At 34.4% G+C, this 20,477-nt stretch overlaps 1 protein-coding gene across 7 annotated transcripts in view; it reads right to left on the reverse strand.

The window, feature by feature from the left end:
* The window catches only part of ASAP1 (ArfGAP with SH3 domain, ankyrin repeat and PH domain 1), a 166,529-nt gene that overhangs the window by 29,350 nt on the left and 116,702 nt on the right, over positions 1-20,477 (reverse strand). For all 7 annotated transcript variants that reach the window (XM_090137988.1, XM_031591225.2, XM_090137991.1 and 4 more), the window contains 12 exons: positions 20,342-20,417; positions 19,455-19,541; positions 16,127-16,227; positions 15,650-15,719; positions 14,008-14,095; positions 12,910-12,958; positions 7,937-8,100; positions 6,279-6,412; positions 4,905-4,996; positions 3,904-4,090; positions 2,591-2,676; positions 1,329-1,444 (listed from right to left, as the gene is read on the reverse strand). In XM_090137988.1, the coding sequence (XP_089994114.1) occupies positions 1,329-1,444; positions 2,591-2,676; positions 3,904-4,090; positions 4,905-4,996; positions 6,279-6,412; positions 7,937-8,100; positions 12,910-12,958; positions 14,008-14,095; positions 15,650-15,719; positions 16,127-16,227; positions 19,455-19,541; positions 20,342-20,417 (1,250 nt within the window). The remainder of the gene's footprint in view (positions 1-1,328; positions 1,445-2,590; positions 2,677-3,903; positions 4,091-4,904; positions 4,997-6,278; positions 6,413-7,936; positions 8,101-12,909; positions 12,959-14,007; positions 14,096-15,649; positions 15,720-16,126; positions 16,228-19,454; positions 19,542-20,341; positions 20,418-20,477) is intronic.

The following is a 20,477-nucleotide window of genomic DNA, read 5'->3' on the forward strand; positions in this document are numbered from 1 at the left end:
TCTGGAAGAAACAAAAATGTTCCTTATGAAAAGGTCTGAGATGGACTGAGAGGTTTATCATAAAGAGAAATGAGAACGCAGTATTTCTTAACACATTAGATTAGATTATGAGACTGCAAATATTCCAAAATTTCAGATTGTAAGAGTAAACATGATGCTTCAAGGCCTGAGAAGTGCTGCTCCTATTCAACAGATCAAGGTGTGGAGATGGGGAAAGCAATTCTAAAAGTTAAGAACAGACTTCTGACATCTGCCTGGAGAGAGTTCCACAGAACAACCAATTTACATGTTTAATTTAGTTCAGATAGTTTTCTCTCTTTATTCATTAGGGACATATCTGCTAAAAAACATCGCATCAAGTTCTCTGACATGTTAATATTAGAATATCAAAATAATAATTTAAGGGTGTACGTAAAGTTGAAGAAAAACAATGAATTCTGCCAATGAGATAAGAACTGAACTTTGGAATAGTCTGCAGCCTGGCCAACAGAGAAAAAATGATGGCATTGAATTAAAAAAGAGAAACAGAAGTGTGTACGCTCCAGCTTGCACTATTCAGGAAACTTCCCTCTTTCACCAAAACTGACAGAGAGCAAACCTTCATAGACACGATGACACAGCTCCCGAGCCTGACAAGCGAGATTCAGAATATACTACCTGCCACACTTTGAGACAGGAAAAAGAGTATCTGGTAAATAATAGATTATATTAAGTGTGAGCAAACAGTATACAGAGTTTCTGTTTTTAATGAAAACTTCTGCTAAGACATGATGAAAAATGGACTGATGCAAGTACAGAAAGTCTTACATAACACAAATGAAGACTGTATTTAGAGGAGGAGGAAAGGCATCTCAAAGTGAATCTCTTCCCTCATCATCTACAGTGGTGTATTGGAAGTGCTGAGTAAAACCACAATGCCAGCTAACATTCACAATAAAAATAAAATTAACTGTTCTGTACAGAAAGCCCAGATGCATCTAGAGTATATTTAATGTGAGAAGTTATTGAAGCATTTTAACATACAAACATGGGATGAATTTTATGTTACAAACAACAAATCTAAAATCCAGTTACATCTTACATGTTATGAATGTACACTGAAGAAAAACTAGGGATTATCAATTAGTTTTTCTACATTTTTTTTTGTTATTGTTAAGTTCAATATCAATGTTTCCTTTAGGCTTGTTGATGAGGAAACCTTCATCCTTCTACTATACAGTTTTTATTTTTCCTTAAGAAAAGCTCTATTAATAAATTAGGATATAAATAGAAGTGGTTAAAAAATGAAATGTTAGGAAATTTTTATTTCCTAGTGTTAATTAACTTACCTACATCAATAGTTGGCTTCCCCCTCAAAAGCAACTTCAAACACTCAGGCTTATTATATATACTGCAGTAGTGTAGAACTGTATTACCCAATGCTGTTTGCTTATCCAGGTTTCCACTATGTAAAAAAAATAAATAGAAGTCAATCAAGAAAAAATTAATACTCTGCACAATTAGAGAATCAAATGGCTTACATATAGCTGTTTTTTTTTTTTTTTTTTTTTTTTTTTTTTAAATAATACTTTTATTATGGTCAATATTCCACTTCAAGGAATAGAGACAGAATGAGGTCTAAGTGATATGAAGGTTATGCAGCTTGTCTACACCGTGCCAGAAATGGTGACACAAACACTTATTCCAGGTCTACTGTTACCTGGAGACAAAACTTCCTCCCTAACACTGCCTAAATGCAGCATTCTATATACAGAGAGAGGAAAGAAAAAAACTAAATATTCTTTCCACTGATTTTCAAATAACAGGCATGTTGATTTCATATGCACAGGGGAAATTACTCCTCAAACCAAACACCCCACCCCTCTTCTCTCATCCCACTGCAAAAGTGATCCCCTCACTCTGTGAAAGCAAGTGAGGTATCCTTCTTTCACTTAAGAGCATGCTAGGAGTGGACTGGAATCTACTTAATTTCATCATTAGCTACATTGTGACATAAATAAAAGCTAATAATGTACCACTAGATAATTCATTTAAAAAAAAAAAAAACACTATATATACACATATTTTACTCCTGTGAACATTTCTTGACAATAAAGAACAGCTCAGCCAATAAACTAGATGCTAAAAATTTCCAGTTAAAAAGACTATGCTCTCAACAGTTTTAGCATGGTTTCTAAACTACTACAACATCTCTTTCAAAGTTAATGCATCTTCTATTTATCATTTTCTGATTAAAAGTCCTCCATTCTTGCAGTTTTCTTTATCTGAATGATTCATTTTTTCATTTGCACTGTTTCACATTTTTGTATGCTCTATATCAATGTTATATATCAATATTCTTTGTTCCACATTAATTAAAAATAACATTAAAAGAGAAACTGCATTCTATGTTGTTATCCCACTCTTATTTCCCCACTCTCTAGTGACTACAAACACAAAGGTCAACTCAAGGTATTAAATTATGCTTCTCTGAAACATATCTAAGGAGATGTGACTATAAGTGACGAAGAAACAACCCAACACATTGAAATGACAGCTTTGAACATCTTCATTTTTCATCCTAAATTGAACAAAAATATGCAATCCATACCAGTTTTGTACAAGGAAGTCAACCAGATGGAGAGAGGTTTGGTCAGCAGTCCGGACTGCTAAATGAAGTGCTGTTTCACCTGGCTCCTAAACACATGTAAATAGAAGTTAGATCATCTCAAATAGAATCATGCTTTATTTCCTATATATAACTTTTGCCTTAATACATGTAAATGAGAACAATTCAAATTAAAGGGTGCATGAGAAATTACTCTAAAACCAAATTTTAACAACTCCTATGAATCATTAAGTGCATTTTAAAAACTTAAAGGAGAATACATTAGAATTAAAATTTATTAAGTAGAGAATTTACATGGGAAACTGCTGTTATAAACATCCTAACTGCAGACCACATTACAATTGTTATTCATACAAATTATTGACTACAGAAGCTGCAAAACACTTCGGGCTAATTGTTTGGTTCTCCTTACAGCTGAGGCAAAGTTTACCCCGTAGACACAGGATCTGTGAAGTGCTTCCATGACCAGCACTCTGTGATATCTCAAGTGCTGAGACTGAACTCCCTCCATTCCACACAGACACGCCTTTGCCAAGATGGCTGTTTTCATACAATTTACTGAAAACTTTCTGAGATCTCTTCAGGTAGGATTTTAAAGTAGAAGGAAAAAAACATTGCTGACCAAGTGGCTACACAGCATTGGTTCTTTACAAAACTATGTTACATTGCTCTGGAGCAATGTTTCTACATGGATACTTTAGGTGAAACAGGACTAGTTTTCAGAAAGCTTGCTACAGATTTTAAGGAGGAATTGGAAGTATTCAGCACATTATTAATACCAATTCAAAGCCACAATTCTTGTCCTGGATGAAAAACTGCACTTCTGTAAATGTTTCATCACAGCCTGTGAAAGCATTACCTTTGCTGCTTCCTCATACAGCATACAGAGACTTGTGTACAGTACGTGATGTGTCCCTTCAGCAGCTACTTTAAAAGCAGACATGATACTGTCTGTGGTATCAGGTGACCCTAGGTTAGCAAATTCAGCTATCTCAGGTCCTTTTTCTAAAAGGAACATGCTTCAGAACAGGTGCTTTTCAACACAAAATAGCTGCAATTAAAACAGTGTATCATAGTACCGTTGCATTTCACAGTCCTTCAGATTAACTGCCAACAGCAGCTAATTGTCTTTCTTTTTCTCCCTAAAGGATGCCAAATTAGGGAAAGCATTTTTTTTATCATATTAATCTGCTTTTTCTCTTCTTTAAGTATTAAAGGTAACAGACTGTGGTACTTGACATTTTACAAATATACTTCACTTAAAATACTCAGTCCTGTTTACCTGATCAGCTTACCTGTCCAGGCTCTAACAGAGGCTCCATTAGCTCTACTCCCTCTGCATAGACTTGAATTAGTGCAAGTAAATCCCTGGATTTGACAGCCTCAAGTAATTCATTCAGTTTAGCTGCTGCAGATGCACAAGTCTTCCTAGAGAACTTATGATCTACATACTTAGCAGTTATAAATTCTTTACGTGCAGTCCTGTGGGGTATGAAAATAGACCTTGGTTTAGATGTTTTAAGGAAAAAATAGGTCAATAATTTTAATTCAATATCATGTTATCCAACTTGAACTCAGAAGTTACAAGGAAAACTATCAGATAAAAGCTTATTACTATAATGCATGCTTTTTTTTCCTGTCAAACAAGTCCCAAAGAAGATACTCCTTCAACTGTACCATACTTTCTTGTTGCAAACAGAAGTTTGTAAACTTTTTCACTCTGGAAATAAAGATGAAAGATAAAACACAGACAGAAACGTGGTCTCTTGTGAAAATGTACCTACGTGTTAAAAAGATAAGCGTGAAAAACAGTAAAAAACAGAATTAAAAAAAAATAACAGTACCAAAGCAGCTACGGGAACACACAAAACACATAATAGATTAGAATGTCTTCTAGCAAAATCACATTTGTTATGCTTTCTGCACAACTCCTGTACCAGAAAACGGAAGAGAAAATTTGTCATGATATCAAGATGGCACTGAATTTAATGTCCATTTAGTCCAACGGTTTTATCACCTGATGGTGTACTAGAAAACACAAAAAGCTTGCAAGATTCAGCAGCATGCTCTACAGAAACCAAATATACAGTTTTCTATACTGAGAAGATGAAGTAGCTAAAATGTGACTGGAGGGCAGAAGACTGAACTTTTAAGGAACTCCAAGTTTGGAGTATGAATAAAAAGCGTTCTGTCATCTTAGTCTACCCCTGGCTTCTTTACCTTCAGGCATTTTCCATCCACAAGTATATTTCATATTAAACTTAATATTGAAAAACTTAAGATATTCAGAACTTACATATCACTTGATGGACTGGGTTTAGGTGAAGGACTAGGTAAATTCCCTTCCATAATATCATTAAAACTATTGTTTCCTACATTCTTGGCCAGCTGCAATAAGAAAAAGAAATGATAAAAGGGAGTTTTTTTCACCCCCTGACCATCAGTAAGCTAAAACCTGTTAATATGCATTTTCCACTGTTATCAAACGATAACACACATCAGGTTACAAAAAATGAAGCACAGTAACTACATTGAAATGGAAAGTAATCAAATATTTTCAAGTGTGAATTCTATCAGCTCAGAATCTGTTGTAAAACAGGCTTCACAACCACAGCTTATTACTCACATTTCAAGTTTAATTACCTCAGATACAAAAATAGATTTACTAACTAGCAACATGAACACCACAATAGTGCTTGTACCCTAATCAGACAGTTACCTCTGGAAAAGAGCTTGGACCTACTGGACACTTACGCTTAGTACTTCTCATGTAAAAAAAAATAATAACAGTATGTTTGTGAGCAACTTGATATTTCAAGAAATTTCTGTATTATTAATATTTCACAATGTTTCTGCATAAGTCTTCTCACAGGTCAAGCACAGATTGTGGTATAAACCTGTTGTAACATATTAATAGTTATCCATACAATTTCTTTCACAGAATCACAGAATGGCCTGGGTTGGAAGGGACCTCGAGGATCATGAATCTCCAACCCCCCTGCCACAGGCAAGGTCACCAACCTCCCCATTTAATAACATAGAAGGAAATCCTTTAATGTTGTGATCCTTTTATGAAATTAAAAGATTCATCCATATTTTCCTGTCATAAAAAAAGAGAATGACTAATGCTATTTAAGTTAGATTCACAAGACATTTTAATGTATTCTGATTTAGAGTCAAGATCAGCAAGTAGGAGGTAAGATTCTAATGTCACTATTCACAGCAGATATTAATATTCATTCTGTGAAGCTTTGGGAAATGAATAGAAATGACAAACAGACACATGTATCAAAAATACAGAATAGTAGAAAACCTCACAAATACATGAATAAAATATTCTGCAAAACTTACATATTGAAAAGTTCAGGTGTTGAATTTAAAGGATTCTATTACAGGTCAACACAGAATCATTAAGGTTGGAAAAGACCAGGAAGATCATCTAGTCCAACCGTCAATCCATCTCCACCATGTTCCCCAAACCATTCTCCTCAGCACCACATCTCCACGTTTCTTGAATACTTCTAAAGATGGTGATTCTACCACCTCCCTGGGCAGCCTGTTCCAACGTCTCATCAATCTTCCTGAGAATAAATTTTTCCTAATACCCAACCTAATACCCAACATGTAATTAAACATAACGTTTAACATATACATAACATAAGAAACTTACCAAGAGTTCAGACGTTCCTAATTTGTCTAATTCCAAAGACTGGATTCGAGAAATATGGACACCCATTTCTCTGTGTATTCCAGAACACTCTATGCAGGTTAAAATGCCCAAATTAGTTGATAGCCAAGTTGGATCTGTGAAATCAATAAACAAAATATTTAAAGAAGTTAGAGAAAGTTTTCTATGGTGGTAAGAAATCCAGTGTAATCTGAAGTAATTCCTTATTTAATATTTTACCAAATGGAAACAAACCAAGCATATCTCATACTTTTCTCCAAACTGCAGCACAAGTGCACACATTGCTACAACAGAAGTTTTTCAGATTTAGTAACAATCACAATGGCATTGAACTTAAACTTCTAAATCCATACTGAATGACCATATTGAATGCATTTAAGGTTTGTTTCTTCTAGAAGGAAGATAGGCTTTTATTTCTTGTTTTTAAAAAATCAACATACTTCTTATATTCCACTACTGACAGCTTCTCAAGTTTTAGTTTTTAGACTTCTTAAATAGTCGTTTTTCATTAAAAATTGATGATAACATATTCCAATATGCAAAACAGTTGCATGTTGTGGAGAATATGAGGAACTAAGAGGTTAATTTGATTTTTTTTTTTTTTTTAATGCACTGTCATGGAGTAGATCTGCATTTTTATAATACAAATACTATATAAGGAACATGATCAGTCTTTTGAAGAAAATAAGTGAATGTATACATATTTTGTATACATATTTTCAAATAAATCTTTTCCTCATCTTACATAGTAGCTGACAAAGTCAAGACTTTAAAGCTGCAAGCTGGGGTAAGGAAGCTTATAACTTCACCATTAATTAGGAGATGAATGAAAACTAGTACAAAGTTGCTGCAGCTTTACATAAACAAATTCACACAAAATAATAGAACAAACCATTTCCAGAACTTGACATAGTGATTTTGCAATATTCTACTTCATACTTTTATCTAGGAATTTCTTATTTGGATCAGTTCTGCATCAGTAAGTATCTCCAAAATACGTTCTACCTACTCAGTTTCCCATGAACAGAGTCTTCTTGAGGTATCTCTTTAGATCTGAAAGCTGCAACAGCTATCAACTACCTTATCAATTCAGTAGATCAATGACAAGTTGACTCTTCTCAAGTTATAACATGTAACTGACCTGTACTTCTGAAGATACAATCTGATAGGATTCTAACTCTGAGTCTCACTTCTTAGCACAAGACTACTTATTCTATGAGGATTTTTGATACTGAAATTCCAGTAGTCTTATGCCAAGACAAAACCTCAGAGTATGATCCAGGCCAGGTCAATTTTTCCACAGTCATTGTCTAAGCATTACTCACTTCTACTTAGTAGCATGCACAGGATCAGTGATGCCAAGCAACTTCCATTCAAGTGCAACAAGCATCTAGAGACAGTGCAACAAGAACAGTTCAAACTCCAGAGGGGCTTGAACTGCTGGAAGTAAGCACAGACAACACACAAAAATATTTTAGTGAATTAAACAGAACTAATGTACGAAAGTCAATATTTGTTCTTTTAAAAGCAGCTTGAAGACTGATCAATATATTACTTAAAAATTAGTTTGCACTCTACAAACACCTCTAAAGAAATCACTGTGCTCACAACAAGAAGGTGGTGACATGAAATTGAGATACCTGGTGAGCCACAGTCACAACAGACTTCATTTCCGGGTAATCTCTGTATGTCATCAATAATGGCTTTTGTCAGATCCTCTAAACTGTTCTCCCCTGTGCTCTGCTCTCCACGGAATGCCATATTTAATGCTTCTTCTTTGCTGTTAGTCAATACTGATATCCATCTAGCACAAGATAAAGACCTTAATGAAGATCTGCATTTGCAAATACAAGTTTATCTATAAACTGTAGAAAAATGCCAGGAACAAAATATTAGTGGAAATATAGGGAAGAATCATTGTGAGGGAAAGCAAGTAGGAAAAATGCAAGAGACAAAGGCAAAGAATTCAAAAAAAGTAAGAATGGAAAAAAAGACAGAAGGAAAGTCTTAATTCCACTGTTGCTTTGGCAAACAAATTTCAAATTAAAGCAATACAGTTCTTGGGCTCCTAAAAAAAGCAGAAGCTGTGGAAGAGAAAGCGTGCAATTAAGCTCCTGTAAACATGGCTACCTTAGGTGTCTAAGATCATTCTAAAATCTGTTAGTAGAGGAAATTATAACCACTACTTTCTTACACGTGCACCTCTCCTTGAACAGGAGAAAGCAAGTGCACTTCACAAAGTGTGAGCGTCTGACTGCCTTTCAAAATGCAAATCTGAGTGCTCTAACCAGAGCTGAGCAGTCAGGCATTAGCCTTCCCCCACCCAGACACTCTATCAGTTTTTGAGTACACAGTTATGTTTAAATTAACAAAAAATAAAACCCTCTGGCTGCTGTCTTAAGGTTGAAGAGGGGAAAATGATTATACAAAGGAGAAGCATGCTACAGATTCAGTGTTACCCAATTTAGGAGAAGAACAAATAAAAATCCTCTCAATTACAATGATTTCAGATGTTTTTAGCACCACTGCAAATAAACATTTTGCACAGAAATATTTTAGCAGTGTTCTTCCTGTTTACAGTATTACAACAGTCAGTTTCCTGAAATGTGCTAAAATAGCTGTGGTCATCTAAACATATCGAGAAAAGTTCAGGCTAATGTTTATAATCTCTTCCTGAAATAATAACAGAAATTTTGAAGGATTTCAGAGGCAAACTTATAAATGTAGTGTTGCAATGAAGATTCAGAACCTGAACTAGTACATGTGTAGTGTATATCACAGATTGGTGAAAAAAATCAATCTTTAAAAGAAGCTGAAATATTGGGAAATAAAAATACCTTATAGTTTATATGCTGAAAAAATATATTTACATAAATTTCTCTTTCCAGTTACATGATGCAATGTAAAAACCCACACTAGATGGCACTCTTCTGCCATTTTTCTGACTCAATGTCTTGTTACTCAAGTACGGGGGAGGCAATGCCTTGCTTCCAATGATACACTGATGTGTTAAACACATAGCATAAAATAATTATTAAATTCAGAGAAGCAACATTTATCCTGACTATCACTGGCATTTCTTTTCAAGGATACAATGTCATTAATTTGTTGAAAAGGAAGAATTTGAATAAAACTCATTTGTGCAGCAACAAAAAAAACATGAGATGTAATTAAAATAAACATGACATGACTGAGCCAGCTGCTAGTTTGACACAGATTTCCATATTAAAAGCTTCCAAAATTGTAAGAGCTACAAATTATTTTGGTCATATTTCATCAGCTAGAAGGAACCTACAGCTGAAGACTACACATCTACAGTGTTATTTGTGGGTCAGTCAAAGCAAGAGGCACCACTGTCAGCTTGTATCAGACACCATTAGCAGGTTGAGTTAACACAAACACAAGCACAGACGTATTCAAATGGCTAATGCCAACTATTCAAGAGGTTCTCAGTTGGTGACATCCTGGCATACTGTCCATTCAAAAAAAGATTCAAATCAGTAAATGTGTCATATTAATTCAGAATCAGTAAAAGAAAAGCTCCCTCACTGCTGCTCTTCCTCTTATCTATACCACACCCTTTCATTTTTATCACCCTTCCCCATTGCTTTTTTCCCTTAAGTATATTTGTTTTCCTTTACAATACTACCAACATTAATCTAGTAGTGAAAAAGCTTATGTTAATACTTCATAGTGTCCTTGAAAATAATTTTTCAGTTACTCAAGTCTCATGTAATTGCCTTGTCTTCAATCTAACACAATACAACATGTTGTCCAGTCTTCTACTTCACTTTTTCTGGACCTCAGCTATTCCTCCATGGTCTTTTAATACATTCTGTTTGTTGGATTCCCAACAAACTCGTGGGGCTAAACAAAACTGAGGTGTCATGGGTAAACCTTGAATCCAGAGGAGGAAACAGAAGTATTCTTTAACTGCGGGTAGAAGAGACTCTCACTCAGATCATACTTATTTCTTCAGTATTTGTAGGCCAACAAAAGTCTTCGCAATATAACCCTCTCTTATGAAAATCTCTACTGCAATACTGCAGGTAAACATGTAAATCTTAACATGGTAGCTTTCAAACTTCCAGCCACAGCCTTTTTTTTTTTTAACATGGAACAAGGAACATGAAGACCTTCCTACCCAGTCTTAAGAAAACAAACAAACAAAAAAAAGCAACAGAAATGAAAACTAAAAGCCCTCTGACAATCATTGCTCAACACCAGACTGAAGTGGGATGGTTTTGCACTGTGGTATAATTCCTAAGTCTGTCTTTATTTAATTCAATCTTTTCCTACAGAAACAGATATACTCTAATAAAAGGAGATACAAAGAAAATTAAAAAGTCATGTCCACAGTTTCTTTGGCCATAACAACAATTATCACAAAGTAGAAAGCACCTACTATTCCGTGTTAAAAAAGTATCTAAAGTATCTGTTTTTTTTTTTTTTTTAGAGGTCTGCATTTATGTTTCTTTTAACATACACAATTAAATACACACATTTCCCTCCACTCTGTAAACACTGAGCTTTATTACTGGAGAAACTAATAACTCCCTGAGAATTCTGACATACAGCTGAGCTCTAATTAAAGGTCAAAAGACAGCTGGTTGGGTAAGAATCAAGAAACACACTGAGCTAAGGGAACTGTTAGAGGGGATGTAGTAACAGACCTGCAACAGAATGTAGGCATCAGTGATTTAACGTGTCTGCTGTTCTTATTTAGGTATTTAGCAGCTCTCTGGAAGCAGTTCCAAATGATCACTGGGAAAAAGTGTACAATGTAATTTAAACTAGAAGATAAAGAAACACATTTTGATTTGCTCTTCATTTAGATGAGAGGCTGGAAGGAAAGGGAATAGAAAATCTACTTCCACATTTATCAGTTGGCACACAGGGGGAAAAAAAAGTGGTAGCACTAGAATTAGGACAAAATGCAAAAAACAAGGTGGAGGAAAAAGATGAAACAGACTGTGTCGCACAACAGCACCTTTTTGTCCCTGGCCTCTACTGCCAAAACACTGGCAAAATACCCTTTGCTTACATTAGTTTGTCAACATGTATCCCAACACTGGGACACAACTAATGTCTCTTTAGCTAAACAGGAATTTTAAAACACGTTCTGGAATATTTTTTAATGTTGCTGCAAGCAATTTTTTCAGCTGCCTGATTCTGAAGTGATAAACCAGACTCCAGTACCAAGAGGATGGGAACTATAATTGTAATGGGAAACAAAACCAGCTTGGAATTTCAAAACAGTTCAAAAGGCAGCCAGCTAAACTGGGTTTACTGACCTGTCAATAATAAGTATTATTTTACTGATGTGTTCTCCCTCACATGCATCTTACTAACACTTGAGACAAAAAAAAAAATCTTCCCCTTTTAAAACAGCAAATATAATAAAAGCTAACTTATGGCAGAAACAAAAAAATCTCTGCCATACTGTTCATCAAATGCATTAGCAATAAGAAGGAATAGTATTTTGTTCTTTACTACGAAACTTACTGGAACAGTTAAATTTCTGAAAGAATGCAATAAACATGACTGGGCGAGCCAATATTGCACTCATAACTTATAGCACCCCTGACAACTTAGCATTCAGTCAACATATTGCCATGGAAGCCACTGGAAGGACCTAACCACATGACAAAACTCTCCAACCTTCTCACTTCATCTGTACCTGCAGTGATGGGTTGTTACCATTGCTGTCTCTCAGTGCTATCTAACAACTTGAATATACTACAAATACTCCACATAATTTCAAAATAGATAAGTAACAACTCAGCCTTCCAGTAGAAGACCGACGTGCAACAAAAAGTATAAGTCCTGAAAAACAAGGCATCCTGGAAGGTTATGGCTTGCTGCACTTACAACTTCATTTTTTTGTAGTCCTGTCAGGTCACAAATACTGAATAGTGATGTTCTCTACAACACAATTTGATGACTGAAAGCAGTATTCAGATGGAAAAAAAGAATGGCACAAGGTTCTTGGGACAACGTGTATCAGGGTGCAGAGCAGGAGGAAGACTCTTTAAAAGGAAATTATCTGTTTGGAAATGTGCATTAATGAAGCAAGTTACTGGATTCTGAAGTACTCAAATTCAAGTATGCTATGTTGCTCATTTCTAAGTACCCAGTAAAAAAGATATATTACTTCTAAATTTCTCTGTGTTAAATGGAGGACTTTATCTATTTGTTATTTTTAACTTAGAGAAAAAGATAAGATCAGGAGGGAAGGCAGTAACTACAAAAGAGGTAGTAACTACAGAAATAAGGAGGATGAGAATTTCAAAATACTTCATTTGTACCCTAATAGCCTCATCTACTGCATTATACCAAGCATCTGCACATGAAAAATATACTAGAGAGGTACACAATCCAAATGGGTTTCAACTGATCGTTTTTGTATTTTCAACGTTACAGGGTTTTCAAAGCACCTTGTAGAAATGTAAATGAAAACACAAATAGCTTACATTTACACACTCACAACAACAGAAAAAACAGTGGGCACTACTTTTGCATGAAGTGAGAAAGCTAAATTTCATTGCTATAAATGATTTCATATACACATCTCTACAGACAAAAGCTTGAAAAAGAAAGTAAGCATTCTTACGCTACGTATTCTTGTTCATCTTCTGCTTGAAAATGGTATGTTCTGTTATCTGTAATAAATAAATACATCTTTTCATTTAGCACATGAAAATTTTTAATATCACACAGCTGTTACTACACCTATTCAATCCCTGAAGTCTAAGAACAATTTCTCTTAGCCTGTGACATTAATACATAAAGCAAAAAAAGATGAAGTTATGAAGACTGATTTACATTAAATATATGTAGTTCTAGGCTTCAATATACTGAATAATAAGCACATGAATCAAACAGTCCCACAAACTCTTCTGAAGACAAATACCAAGTGTAAGCTGCAAAAATGTTTATTCCAATTATATGTTTTCCTGCTGTTTGAGTTAAGAAAACTTATCTGCTAACTAAAGAATGAGTTAGAACTGGGTGTTAATCCTCATGTTCAAAGGTTTCAAAGACTGCTCTTGTAAATACATAATTCTGCTACTGCTTGCTAGTGAATATTTTACTTGTAAAGACTGATAACGTTATATTGACTACCCTACTTCAAAAAAGGTTTAAAATCCAAGACCAAAAGAGGGAGAGGATAAATCACTGAAGCTCTAATGCTGAGAAAATATAAATCACTATCAATTTTAGACAAAACAATGAATATTTTGTAAGGAGGATAAGAGAACAAGAGAAGTTGGGTTCTCTTTGCGTCTTCTACCTCCTCACTTCCCATTCAACTATTTGATTATTAAATAATACTCAAACAGAACAGACAATGAATTACAGTCCAAATGTCTTCTCCATTTCTTGGTGAATATAGCTTATGGACATCACTCTAAGCTCTTAAACATCTCTCCAAACTTAGGGAAACAGGCACTGCATTTCATAGCTTGTCACAGATTAACAGTATTAATGTCACACACAAAAATAGAGGTTCTATATTCATTTGTTTCTTCATCCTGTCTTCAAAATTAGAGTCACTCTAATGCTCGTGAGACACTGCATATATCTGGACATAGATGCAAATTTTCAACTGCAGTCTTATTTTTAAGAAAGTGTCTTGTAATTACATGGCTTCAAAACATTGTTAGAAATCCTATATATAATGCAAGATGGTATTAAAATTGCCACATACGTGATATTAGATCAAAAGACTTCTTATCTTCAGCATTTGGCTTCACCTGGCAGGTTAATAAATTCAGTTTAGCTGGCTGCCTGTTGGACTAAAAAGAAAATTTATTTTACTTTAAAAAGGTCTTAATTTAGGATTACTTTTTCATTCTGTGGAATATGCATGTGTGATATTAGTCTAAACTTTGGACATGAAGACATATACATCCTCAAAACACTGGAGACTAGCACGACATAGATCTGGTCTGATGGAATGAACAGATGCAAAACAAAGCTAAAATTTTCATGGCAACTCCTCCTGACTATTTGAAAGGCCTTCAAGGAACAAAGCCTTAATTTAGAATATATATTTTTTAATTTTATTTATTATATTTCATAAACAACACTCATATTATTAAGTTTTTTTTTCCAAATAGTCTTAAAAATTTTAAAGGGAAGTGGGAAGCTGGAGATTTGGAATTTCAGAACTTTGAGTAAATACAGGTACTAAAATAATTTAAATATAGCATAGATTTTAAGACATAATAGGATAAATATGACTAAAATATTTTGTATTTAGATAAACTCATGAAAATCTATAGAGATACTGAATTAAATTTATCATAGCTGGCAGATATAAACTAAACAGGAGATGTAACACTTATCAGTAAATAATCCTGAACAGAGTTTTGGAAGTTGTTCATGTTAGAAACTGCATAGCAAGTATTAAGTAGTGCCAAAGCAAAAAGACAAAAATATCTACAAAAGTATTTCCTACATTGTCAAGTTTGTTTGGCAGAACAAGCTCATCTACACAGTATTTCTAACACTCAAGGAGTAACGCACTGTCATGATCTGAACCTTTCATAATTACAAACAAGAATATTACTTTCCATTGGGCACTGCTTTCAAACAGTTACAAACAAGAAAAGGAGAACTATAGCCAACTATGCAATTCAAAGAATTCTAAATTGACAGGATTTAAGCTTGAAAAACATATTTTTAAAAATGGTGATAACTAAACCATAACTAACCTACGAACTGCTAACTAATCTCAAGTTATTTGAGAAAATGAAGTTATCTTTAGGCACCAATAGTCATGGTCAGTGGAATTTGGTAGAAGATAAAGGAAGTGTGTTGAAATCCATCTCCTTTAACAGTACTAACAGGGGAAAGAAGTTTTTACTTTTAAATAAAAGCAATCACACTTTCTTAGAATCAATTGATATATTTGTCATTTCCTTATCAAAGGAAATCAAATCACTTAAAAGAGAATTAAAATTTCAAATGACTGTTTTCAAGTCACACTTATTAGCTGAGTGACTGATTTCTTCTTTTTTAAAGAAAATAGATGTGTGTGCATTGAAATGCATCCTATGTTGAAGTAAAATACCTGCAATACAGATGAGCAAGTTGACCAGTCTTCCTGTACACATAACAGCTAGAGTCACTGTTCCCTAGTGGTAATTAACAGACAAAAATGCTATGATGAGAGCAACAAGTATAGCAATATTTTCTTAAGTCAACCTCCAACTTTTGGTAAACCACAGAACTTTAACAGTTGGAAGCAGCAGCATCTTGTTTTGCAAGAGCAGATATTAACACCAACAGATCCACTGTGAAAACATTATTTATTATTTTAATGAAGAGGTATAAAAATAACTTACCGTTGCATGCGATATGGTTAGAATTCCATTTTTAACAGTGCACTTTCTTCTTTGCCATACTTTCCTTAACCTAAACAAGAATAACAGCAACAACAATCAGTAGCTAGATATAATTTAAAAACACACTTTCATGTTATGAAATTTGTAAGGAATTCCTGTCCTAGGAAATAGTGGCAAAGTTACTAAATATCACAACAGATGCTGGAGATTTATGATAGGTCTTAATCAGTCTTCAGAGATTTATAAATACTTTTTTTTTTTTTTTTTTTTTTTTTTTAATTTGACATAGGATTTTGGTTTTTATCTTTTTGTATTATATTTATTAGCCTAATTTCTTTTCCGTTTTCCAATAGCAAGTCTCAGGTATTTGTAGCACATATATTAGGACAATGTGCCTTAGAAGTCCAAGATACAAAGCAGTTAAAAGCAATGCCTAAACATAATAAGAGCTCTCACTTATGCACTTCAAGAACATACCCATCACTCTTCTTTAAAAGATAACCTTTCTTCTCACTGCCATATTCCTTATTTCCCTGAAGTTGATGCATACTGTATCCTCCTTGCCTGCTCTGTGAATCCTAAAACATAAAACACCAATAACATTTCCTAATACGCACAGTACGTTTTCCTTCATTACACATTATCACTACCAAAATCTCACATTTTATTAACAAAAAAGAACTCCTAATGCATGTTTTACATCTATATTAGAGTTCGCTTTTACATCAACTGAAGTTTTGAGTATACTACGATGGCAAATACCCACCTAAACACACCACCTTTTTAAAACAGAAGCTTAAAACTGCATTATCTTATAAATGAAGAATAAAATGCTGATAGCAAATTTCAAATAGGAAGCAATATAATAAAGCATGCAGCTATACACAAATTTACCCAAATAAAAACAAATGGCAATAATCATTTTTATCCAACTAAAGATATACGCAGTGTTTGCATGAGTTTTAGTGAGCGAAGTCAACTAAAAAAGCTTTTGTTTGATACAGTGAAACAAGAACGAAATGGATAAACGCATTATAAATGCATCTGAAAAAGCCCACAAAAGTTCATTAAAATAATGACTTACTCTCCTAGACTTCGATCACGAAAGGCAAAAAACAGAGAAAGAGAAAGCAAATAATTTAAAACAAGAATTATTATTTTATTTAGAAATATACACCTTGAACATGAATTTTATAGTCCTCACATCTAATAAGACTATTATCCTTTCTAATGGCACTACTAGAAATAAGGAAAGAACTCTTTATTTAAGCAGCTCATCACGTACAGAATTTTGCCATGCTTTGTACAACACTGCACGTGTGACATTGGCTTCACAGAAGCAATTAAAACAACTGCAGGATCAAATCTTAATAAATACCATCCAGTCTTTGAAATGTCTAAAATGAAAGCTATATTGTATCATTCATGAAACTGAAACTAATTGTAAATATCTAATAAAGAGCAAGCTAAAAATAAGTTTTAAATATTTGCAAAAGAAATATAATTAAGGATATATTATTTTAAATGAGACTGTGAAACCATCCCCTCACAAAGCATCCCACAAAAATCCCAAAGAACAAAAACAAACCACCACCAGCACCAACAAAATGGAAATCAAATTAGTTTCACAGCAATATTTCTCAGTGTTTTAAATCCTACAGTCAATGTATATTGAAGACTGCACTCTCAAATCTTACACTGTGTCCTTACAAATGTGTTTGGTTTTGTTTTTCTGTAATAAATCACATGAGCTAGAAAGAAGTGATTTAGTAGAACTGTAGTTGCAGCAGTTGGAAGCAACACAAAGAACACTGCATACAGTGCAATGCCATCAGTACATGCTTGCACCATCACAGTAAGCAGCTGATTTGTTTTAAGCCAACTTTGAACCCCCCACTGAAATGAGGGTTCTGTTGATGTTAGCATAGGTAGGAGTATAATGAGATGTAATTCCTGTTCCAAAAAGCTTATCAAATGAAGAGTTAGGGAAATAAAGCATCAAGAAGCAGGTATGAAACACGAATGTAAAAATTAGCTAAACTGAAAGTAAAGCTGTCAGCTGCATTTGTAAAAACAGTTGAGATATGAGAATACCAACAGAAATCTGTATGAAAGGTTTGATTTCCTTTAAAACTGAAGTTTTGAATATATAAGCATTTTTAACACATCAAATAAATACTTCCCATAATTATATTATCACTTAGAATTTTTTTTAAACCAAAAAATTGAAGCCATGGTCATTTTACAAAATCAGATATTTCTTGTGCAAAATTACATAAACTTGTTATCAAAATGCTGTAGCAACACAAGACATTCTATGTAGCAGAGCCATTGGTAATTTGGCTTATTATTTGTGAAGGTACAACATTAGTGCTTCTGCACAACTCTATGCTCAAAGATGTTAAGATGTTCCCAAGAACAAAGTAATTCTATGCACGTCAGTAACAAATTCTTACTGATGCAAGGGAAAGATATGTCAGCAAAGTCTCTAAGAGCCTTACAGATGTATAACACTATAGGAACACCCTGAATGCAAGCAAAAGTAAAAAGGAGTGTTGCATTATGATCTTGAAAGAGCAGGGAACAAGGTAATCACTTAGGGCATGAGTGGTTCTTCCCAATGAAGTATGATACAAGTATCAGTTTTTTCATACGAGTTTAAAATCAAAATCCTGAATACTTCAGTAGATTCAACAGCCATGCACCCATCTCTCCTGAAATCCATGATGGAAAATCAGTTTGGGATTATGAGTAGGAAGTCTCATTTATGTAATGAGAACTCTAGAGAGATTAACAGTAGCAGAATTTATAATCTGGGTGGGAATCACAAGTTCAAGACTTCCTTCTTACACAAAAAGTCACACACAGCCAGAGCTTCAATTTCACAGATTTTGATTGAGTTGGAAGGGACCCTTAAAGGCCATCTAGTCCAACCCCCCTGCAGCGAACAGGAACATCCACTGCTATGTCAGATTGCCCAGGGCCTGATTCAGTTTCACCTTGAAAGTCAGAGATGATGCATCAACCACATCTCTTCCGGTGCCTAAACACCCTCACTGTAAAAGGCTTTTTTCCATATACCTAGCCTTAATCACCCCTCTAAGTTTGAAACCATTTCCCCTTCTCCTATCACAGCACTCCCTGCTAAAGAGTGTGTTCTTTCTTTCTTGTAGTTCCCTGTAGATACTAAAAGGCCATTATCAGGTCTTCCTGGAGCCTCCTCTTCTCCAGGCTGAACAGCCCCAGCTCCCTCAGCCTGTTCTCACAGGACAGACGTTCCATTCCATGAATCATTTCTGTGGCCCTCCTTTGGATGTGCTCCAACAGGTCTATGTCTCTCCTGTACTGAGGACTCCACATCTGGACACAGTACTCCAGATGAGGGCTCACCAGCACAGAGCAGAGGGCCAGGATCACCTCCCTTACCCTGTTGACCACACTACTTTTGATGCAGCCCAGGATCTGCTTGGCTTTCTTGGCACATGGTTGGCTCAAGTCCAGCTTGCAATCCACCCAGTACGCATTACCAATTTATATTTTCTTCTGGACACTTATTCTTGATCACTGACAAGGATAGGACACTTAGCTACGTTAAGTATTTATTTGATCCATAACAATTGTTGAAGTAAGCTAAAAAGTATGCCTAAAATAAACATGCACTTTTGTATTTTTACATTGTCTATTGAAATGCAGATCAAAACCCTAAATATCAGTTTTGCAAATTATCATGAAGTATGAATTATTTTCTGAATTCAGAATTCATAGTTAACATTATCTCTGAAAATTGCATGTCTAAATTATTTACCTCTTTCTGGTCAAGCTGCAGAGAAGATTTTATCAGATCACGAAGAGCAGTAAGTTGTTTCTTTTCTTCATCTTGTGTCTGCTTTATCTATAGAAAAAACAATTATACTCTAGATGCTATTTAAAGTTGCTATGCATTCTAATCTATTATTATAAGTGTTCTGACTGACCAGCTTAACTATTCTGTAACACATCAGTTTATTTTCATAAACTAGTTTCTCGTAATGTGTTCACCCTTCTACACAATTATTACTTCAAAAGCAAGCTAGAAAGAATACACAACTCTGTATACCCTTTTCTGTTAGACTTCAGTGGTTCATTATGCCTAATGTAACTAAGTCAGTCACTGAAATATTAATTTAATAACTCCAGTAAGCTTGGCAATTACTTAAGGAACGAAAATACTGTTTAATCTAGCCACCAACTAGAACAGCAAATAGAATTACTGTAATTCTGATTATAGAATAAGAAAGCACTTGAGTGACAAATGAAGTTTGATTCTACATTATTACATGCCTCCCATTAACACCACAAGCAAGTTAATTAACTCAAACTGTGATGCTATCAAGCAGTTTGTTACAAAAAAAAAAAGTGCGAGTGGCAGCCAAAATTAGGGCTAGTAAAGTAAAAGGACTTAAAGCCTCCGCTTTTAAGCTACGCTTATTTCAGTGTGCCATTAAATCAGTAGTAGATTGACAGATGCTTTTCCTTACAACTTTAACTACAGAGTAGAAGGTGTAAAATAGAGACAAGATGTGTTTCCTCATTTTAACTGCATACAAAGTTTCAAAGAATACACTTTTAATTTAAAAAGATATTTATATTCAATATCTAGATGAACAAAAAAATTGCATTTTTAGACATTAAAATATTTACAAGTAAACTTACATTATACAAGTCAGCAGCCAACTTTTCAATATATTGTTTAAGTTTATCAGCTGTTTTCAAGCCATCTTGGAAGAAACTGCAATGAAAAAATACCTGTGATTCATCAGGAATACAAACAATTCATAACAAAGTAATC

Source organism: Phasianus colchicus, chromosome 3, assembly GCF_987193195.1.
Source record: "Phasianus colchicus chromosome 3, bPhaCol1.hap1.1, whole genome shotgun sequence".
In the NCBI taxonomy this organism is placed as follows: domain Eukaryota; kingdom Metazoa; phylum Chordata; class Aves; order Galliformes; family Phasianidae; genus Phasianus; species Phasianus colchicus.